This window comes from Myotis davidii, unplaced genomic scaffold, assembly GCF_000327345.1.
Source record: "Myotis davidii unplaced genomic scaffold, ASM32734v1 scaffold1717, whole genome shotgun sequence".
Classification (NCBI taxonomy): Eukaryota; Metazoa; Chordata; class Mammalia; order Chiroptera; family Vespertilionidae; genus Myotis; species Myotis davidii.
Genome location: NW_006287955.1, coordinates 524,350 through 532,418, shown reverse-complemented (window position 1 = coordinate 532,418; position 8,069 = coordinate 524,350). Strand labels below are relative to the sequence as shown.

Genomic DNA, 8,069 nt, shown 5'->3' with positions numbered 1-8,069 from the left:
GTGTTCACAGCCCTGACTCCTGACCCCGGGCAGCCAGCACGCAGGGCAGGACTCGCGGGGCAGGGAGGTGGGGACCTCCCGCAGAGCCCGCCCTACTACCCTCTGCCAGATGAGAGCAGACATGGCTGAGAGGACCACGCGGTGGGGAGGGGACCACGCGGGGAGGAGGGGACCACGCGGTGGGGAGGGGACCACGCGGTGGGGAGGGGACCACGCGGTGGGGAGGGGACCACGCACGTGGTGGGGAGGGAACAAGCCGAGAGCAAACCAAGACCCTTGGAAGTTAAAGACGCGCAGGCGCGGAGGAGAGACCCAGGAGGCGGCTGGATGATAACAGCGCATCCTCAGGACGGGCGGAGGGTGGAGATGGCAAAGGGGAGGCGAGATGAGTGTTGGGAGCCCGGGACAGCGCCTCCGGGGATGCCAGGCGGACGGGCGTCCCGGAGCCCAGGACGGGCATCACAGGACGTGTGGTCACCGCGGATGCACCTGAGCCATTTCCACAAAGAAAGGAGCCAAGCAGCCCTGGCTGGTGCGGCTCAGTGGAGAGCGTCGGTATACAAAACAACAAGTGTTTGAAGCCATTTGGTTAATTCGACTTTTCTGGTGAATTAAGACTGAGGTGTATGCCACTTAAGGATGCAAAATGGATAGTGGGCCCTAGCCACTTTGGCTCAGAGGATAGAGCATTGGCTTGTGGGCCAAAGGGTCCCAAGTTCAATTCCAGTCAAGGGCACGGACCTCTGTTGCAGGCTCCTCCCCACCCGGGCCCTGGTCGGGGTGTGTGCAGGAGGCAACCCATCGATGTGTCTCTCTCACACCGATGTTTCTCTCTCTTCCCCCCTCTCTTCCTCTCTCCCTACAAATCAATGGGAAAATATCCTCGGGTGAAGATGAACAAAACAAAACAACAAAAACCAAAAAAACCCCAAAACAAAACCAAAAAAGAAAACGAGGGAAAGGAGCCAAGCGGCCGGAGACCAGGACGCGGGGCCTGGAAGCCGGTGAAAGCAGCCGGGCGGGGCAGGCCCCGGGGACACAGAGCACGAGGCGGGCAGCGGCGGCAGGAGGTGGGGGAGCGACGCTGGGATGGCTCCGGAGCCTCCAGGCCGCTCAGGGGGAGGGAGACCATCTCCAACGCGGAGGCCACGGGCAGACACAGAGAGATTTAGGGAAAGGCGTGGCCTCAAGCTGCACTTCCCCAGCAACCTTCTCAAGATGCCGCTGTGGACGTGTCTCCACGGTAAGAGGAAAGGGAGGAGGCGGGCGTGGGGATCGGAGGTGGGGTCCCTGACGGGGGTGGGCAGTGGAGGCCTAGCCCGGCTCGGAGGCCGGGGGCAGGGGCCCACCGTGGACTTGGTCATGTTCTCCAGGGCCAGTCTCATGAAGGCGTGCGCCCAGGTCTCCTCCAGGGAGCCACTGGCCCCGATGACGGTCTCCAGAATGTGGAACAGCCGGAACCGGTGCCGGTCGGAGATCTGTGGGCGGCAGAGTGGACAGCGGCTCAGGGACACGTTGGGAGTCGCCAGTGAGAACGTGGTGGGGGAGGGAGAGGGAGGAGGCCCCAAGGGAAAGATCCCAAGTGGATGCACTGGGCCATTTTCCAACATCCACTTAGCGAGCACCTACTGTATGCAGGCCTTGAACTAGAGACAGGAATAAAAATTTGTCCCTACCCTCAGGGAACTGCTAGTGGAATTTCATCTCGAAAGCCCGTTTATTTATTTCTTAACTTATTTACTCCTTTATTAACACTCACACACATCTTCCCCAGCAATCCATCCATCCATCCACCCATTCATCATCCATTCATCTATCATCCATCTATTCATCCATCCATCCATCCATCCATCTACCTGCTCACCTACCCATCATCCATCCAACCACCCACCCACTAACCCACCCATTATCATCCACCCACCCACCCATCATCACCCATCCATCCACCCACCCACCCATCATCATCCAGGCACCCATCTCTGCCACTTGATGGCTCTGTGGCTTTAGGCAGTCAGCTCCCTTCCCTAAGCCCCAGTGTCCTCGTCTATGGGGATCATAAGATTTGTATCATGAGGTTGTTCTCTGGTCAGTCAACGCCTGTTGGCCCACTTTTCTCCCCCCACCCCCCAAAGCCCATCGGACACGAGGAGATTGACTTGCCCCAAACCATGTGGCTGCTGCACGGAGAAGCCAAGCGTTGAGCCCGCCCTGGGCTCCAGCCCTCCCCTCTGCTCCCCCGCCTCTCGGGAGTGGCCCGAGCAAGGCCCACCTCAGGGTTGTCGGCAAAGTAGTCGTGGATGGTCTCCAGCACCAGGTTGGGGGCTTTGTACGCCATGCTCTGCACCTTCTTGACGATGTACTTCAGGCGGACGGGGTCTGAGCCGTTCAGGTCTCGGAGCATCTTGAAGCAGATGGCTGCGGCACAGGCAGCGGGTGTGAGGGAGGAGTCGTATTCCGTCCTAGTCACCGATTCAACCATCCTTCTGTCCATCCATTTCCGTACTCATCTGTCGCCCACCTATCCACTGATCCATCTATACATTCATACTTATGTTTGTTCATCAATACATCTATCATCCACTTGTCTGTCCATCTTTATACTCACCCACCAATCCAGCCATTAATAAATATATCCACCCACCCACCCGTTGACCCATCCATGCATCATCCACCCACCCATCCATCCATAAACTCATCATCCATCCCTCCATCCCTTCACCCTCCATCCAGTCATTTCACATTCAACGATGTTCACTCTGGGTGGTTGTAGGGCTGTGTGTGGGGCTCACAGAGGAGTCAGGGCCCAGCTCTGGGAGCCATGCCCAACATCAGTGGACGTTGGTTCGGTGGGGTGGTTGTACAAAAGGCCCTGGGCACACAGAGGGCAGGGGCAATACAACCTGACAAAGATGGAGGGGCAATCAAGACTGGCTTTCCAAAGGAGGTGGCAATTTAACCTTGTTTAGGAGGATTGGGGCACGTCATCCCTTGAATGAGGGGAAAGCATTTCAGGGGGCAGGCCAGGCCTAAGCGGAGGCTCTGAGGTGTGAAAGGTGTGGGGGGGAGAGGAGGTGAGGCATGAGGGGGATCTGGGGTCTCAGGAGGCATGAGGAGGCCAAGGAGGGTATGCGGGGCTCTCTGTTGAAAGCTGCAGCGTCCACACCCCTGATGTCCCCGTGTCCTGGAGGGAGGACTCCCCTGGCCTCATCCCCGGGACCTCTTGGGGTGGAGGGCCATGATGGAAAGTGCCGGAACCGAGTCCCAGGGCCGGGGGTCACCTGCGTTGTAGGCTTTCTCCAAGAACATCTTGTGTGCCTGGGGCCCCAGGGCCGCCTGGCTGATGTCGGACTTGCACAGGAAGATGGTGGGGGGGTGCGCTGGTCTGTCCTGGTGGGCAGAGGTCTGAGGGTCCCTTCCATAGGACAGGTCCTTTGTGGATTCCGAGATGCAGGAGGAGATTCTGAAACAGAAAAGGGCTCCTGGGTGTAAGCACCTGGCGCCCTGTGTGTGTTCATGGGTGTGAGCGCGGGGGACACTGAAGGTGCCTTGGTCTGGGTCAGGCTGGATCACTTCCTTCCAGGCGTCCACCCTTCTGTTCAGTGGACTGACCAAGCCCTGGGAGGAGGGCGCCAGTCTTGCAGCCTCAGGGACACTCTTTTAAAAAAGGTGTATATGCCGAAACCGGTTTGGCTCAGTGGATAGAGCGTTGGCCTGCGGACTGAAAGGTCCCAGGTTCGATTCCGGTCAAGGGCATTTACATGGGTTGTGGGCACATCCCCAGTGGGGGGTGTGCAGGAGGCAGCTGATCGATGTTTCTCTCTCATCGATGTTTCTAACTCTCTATCTCCCTTCCTCTCTGTAAAAAAATCAATAAAATATATTTAAAAAAATAAAAAAGGTGTATATACATACACTAGAGGCCTGATGCAAGAAAATCTTGCACTGGAGGGGGGTGGGGGGCGTCCCTCAGCCTGGCCGGTGCCCTCTTGCAGTTCAGGAACCCTTGGGGGATGTCTGACTGCTGGCTTAGGCCTGTTCCCCGCAGAGCCTAAGCCATCAGTCGGACATCCTTCGCACCGCCACAGAGGTGGGAGAGGCTCCCGCCACTGCCACTGCGCTCACCAGTCGTGAGCCTAGCTTCTGGCTGAGGGGCACTCCCCCTGTGGGAGTGCACTGACCACCAGGGGGCAGCTCCTGCATTGAGTGTCTGCCCCCTGGTGGTCAGTGCATGTCATAGTGACCGGTCATTCCATTGTTTGGTCGATTTACATATGAGCCTTTTATTATACGGGATATCAGAGAGGAAGGGAGAGGGAGAGAGAGATAGGAACATCAATGATGAGAGAGAATCATTGATCAGCTGCCTTCTGCATGCCCCACACTGGGGACCGAGCCTACAACCCGGCATGTGTTCTTACCAGGAATGAAACCCAGGCTGACACTCTATCCCCTGAGCCAAACCAGCTAGGGCTTCAGGGACACTTGAGTTGGCAGCATTGCCAGAGGCCCTGACTTCTCAGCCAGTGTTGGGGGGACAGAGTTGGTAGGATGGGGGGTTTCGGATATGGCATCCCTGGCACCAGCTCTTATATGAACTTGGGGACCTTCCAGGACCATGGGAGACTGTCCTGGCCACCGCACATCCCAGGTGGGGTCCTGGGGGCGGTCAGAGGGCATTGGGAGCAGGTGGGGCAGCGGCACATTAGAAAGTTTGTTTTGCAATATTTTATCCACCCACTCGTTGCACTACATGAGAAACAGGTCAGGTCATGTCATCCCAAATCCTCCTGCGGTTCCCCATACAAAAAGCTACTAAAATTAAAGAGTGAATTGATCACATTTGCAAATGTAAAGTCAGTATGCAAAAGCCAGTCATAGTTCTATAAGCTAGCAATAAAGAAATGGGATTGAAGTACAAAAGGTACCATAGGCAATAGCACTAAAGATCATGAGAATATTTAGGTATACAACTAATCAATAATGGCAAGATCTGCATTCTGTGAAGTACCAAATAATGATGAAAGACATGAAGGAGACTTTCCTAAGAGACATACCATGTTCATGGACTGGAAGGCTTGATATTGTTAAGATATAAATTTTCTCCAAATTTATCTAAATATTTAATACAATTCCATTGAAAACCCTAGGAGGATTTTTTTTTTTGCAGTAACCGACAATTTGTTTCTAAAGTTTATATGGAAAAGTGAAGGAACGGAGATGGCTGAAACAATTTTGAGGAACAATATGGGAGGAACAACACGACTAATTTCAAGATTTATTACAAAGCTGTCGTAGAAGAGAAGATATGTTATGACGAAAGTATATATAAATAAATAGAGCAAGAGAGAGTCCACGAAAAGACGCATACATACAGGCCAATTGATTTGTGATAAAGGTGCAAAAACCATTCAATTAAGAAAGGACCAGCGCATGGTGTTGCAATCATTGGATACACACACGGAAAAAAACCCTGACTCCTGCCTCAAACTCTGTACAAAAATTAAATAAAAATAGATCAGAGACCTACAAGTCACACCTGACATTCTAAAACGTCTAGAAGAAAATATCGGGAGAACATCTCCATGATCTTGGTTTAGACAAAAACTTCTTACAGGGACACCAAAAGCACTATCCATAAAAGAAGAAGAAAAAAAATCATAAAATTGGGTTTCATCGGAATGAAGGATCTCTGCTTTGGGAAGGACACCTGTCAGCAAAACGGGAAGATCAGCGGTGGACCCGGAGGAAATACCGGCCAATCACATGTCTGACCAAGGCCTGGACCCGATACACAGAGATCACAACACAAACTGAGATCACCAACCACCGGCCAACGGGCGGACCGAGGAGCGGACAGACATCCCACCCACGGAGACCGGCAGTCGGCAAACACACCCACACACAGAGCCCGGCCTCTTTTCCCACAAGAGCAACGCATGAAGCCGCAGCGGGTGTCGCTGCCCGCCGGCGGGAACGGGCAGAGGCGGGAGCGGACCGGCCGCGTGCTGGTGAGGTGGTCGGGTCACCGGATGCCTGCGTGGCCGGTGGGGATGCAAAACGCGCAGCCAGTGCGGAGGGCGCTTAAACATTGACCGCGGCTCAGCCTTCCGCACCAGGCGCCTACCCGAGGGCAAGGACAACGTAGGTCGGTTCACCCCGAAATCTGTCCGCAAATGTCGACGCGGCTTTATTGGTAATCGCCCCACGCGAAACACCCGATGTCCTGAACTGGCAAGCCCGTAAACTGTGTTCTGTCCGTAGAAATACCGCCCAGTGAGAACGGGAACCGAATGACTGACAAATGGGACAGACACTCAGTGGGACCAGAGCATAGCTGCAGACTTGGGGTGTCTCACCCGGAGGCACCCAGACACAGAGGAGGCGACAGGCGCGGACCAGGACCGCTGAAGCGCGAGGGAGGGGCTCACAGGCCAGAGCAGGTCCGGAACCGCCCGGAGTGGGTGGGGAGCTGGGCCTCCCCGGGTCCCAGGGAGGGCTCCCTCCATCCTGGGGCCCAGGGGGCAGGGAGGAATGTGGGGCTCCCCCTAGGGCCTGCGCAGGACAGAGGGGCCCCAGGGCCATAGAGGAACGTTCCCTGAAGAGCTGAAGCTTGTCCGGCCGGCGTGGCTCAGGGGTTGAGCGTCGACCTATGAACCAGGAGCTCACGGTTCCATCCCGTCAGGGCACAGGCCTGGGTTGCAGGCTCGACCCCCCGTGTGGGGCGTGCAGGAGGCAGCCGATCGATGATGCTCTCATCACTGATGTTTATCCCTCCCTCGCTCCCTCCCTCCCTCCCTCCCTCCCTCTCTGGAACCAACATGGAAACCTGTGTGTGTTTCATAAAGAAGCTGACCTCAGGGGAGCAGCCGCGCAGCCTGCCCTCTGTCCACTCCCAGAGCGCAGGCGTGCGGGCTGGACGGACAGGCGGCTGGCCGCGCCTTTGGTCCTCACAAGCGGTCAGCAGCCACGAGGCTGAATTCAGGCTTCCTCCCTCCCAGCCGCCTCTCCGCCCGCCAAGGGCTGCACCCCTCCCCCGCGGCTGCAGGACCACTCCCTCCTCAGCTCAGGCCTGGAGGCTCTTCCCCAAGAGGGAGAGGCCAGGGCACTGTGGGAAGGGGGCATCGGTCCCCTCCCAGGACCCCCAGGCCTGGGCCCGGCACTGGCTGACCTAGGGCTTGGGGACAGGGCTGAGGACGTCCTGTCAGCCGTGGTGTGGCTGTGTTGCGTTTCCGAATGCTGCCCGTCCATCTTGGGGTGCGGCGTGGAGGACCCACAGGCCCTGTCCTCATGCCAGCGGGGCAGCCTATCGCTGGGCTCCCCCTCCCCAGTTCTGCCAGCTCTGACCTCACCCCTGAGGTCACAATGGTTCCAGCATCCAGGGCACCTTTGCAGGGACAGAGCTGTGGCACCGGCCTGGGGCTCTATACACAGCCGCGTGTGGGTGCCTGCACCTGTGTCCCCTGTGGCCTTGGACCTGGCCCCCCGACCCCGCCTCTGGCTCCCGGCTGCCCCTGTGATGCCCACGGAGCAGCCCCGTGACTGCAGCCTTGGGAGAGGCCGGGAGACAGAAGGCCAGGTAGGCTCTGCCAGACCCCTGGCCCGGGAATCGTGGAGAGGAAGCGCCTGCCGTGTAAGCACTGAGGGCGGGGCCGTTTGTTACACAGCAGTCGGTAGCGACTACACGGTCCACGCAGAGCGAGGGTTCTGTGTGGCTCCATCACGCTGGGCGGCGGTCCACGCCGCGGCAGCCTCAGCCCCTGGAGGAGGGACACGCCGTGGCCTCTGACCGTGTGCCCTCTGCCCTACCTCTCGCCATGTGAGACGTTGGGGTCTGAGTGTCCCTCTGGGCCCGCGGTGCCGGTCTCCCAGGAGCCTCTCAGGAGGCTGGGCACTGTCAGCACGGGGGCCACACCTCTGCTGGCTTCGGGCTCCCGGCCCGGCGGGCACTCCTCGCGGCAGCTGGGGAGCTGGGCACACTCACCCCTACCCTGGCGTTGGGATGCCGCTCAGAGGGCCGGGCGCTGGCTGGAGGCCGCACAGCAGTCAGTGGTGGAGCCAGGTTCCAGCTG

General features: G+C 57.6%; 1 protein-coding gene across 1 annotated transcript in view; it reads right to left on the bottom strand.

Annotated features, from left to right (window-relative positions):
- The window catches only part of MROH5 (maestro heat like repeat family member 5), a 58,355-nt gene extending 51,107 nt beyond the window's left edge, over positions 1 to 7,248 (bottom strand). Inside the window, exons 1-4 of the mRNA XM_015561419.1 lie at positions 7,169 to 7,248; positions 3,279 to 3,460; positions 2,270 to 2,415; positions 1,350 to 1,478 (exon numbers count right to left, since the gene is read on the bottom strand). Coding sequence (XP_015416905.1) covers positions 1,350 to 1,478; positions 2,270 to 2,415; positions 3,279 to 3,460; positions 7,169 to 7,248 — 537 coding nt within the window. The remainder of the gene's footprint in view (positions 1 to 1,349; positions 1,479 to 2,269; positions 2,416 to 3,278; positions 3,461 to 7,168) is intronic.
- Positions 7,249 to 8,069: the final 821 nt, after the last annotated feature.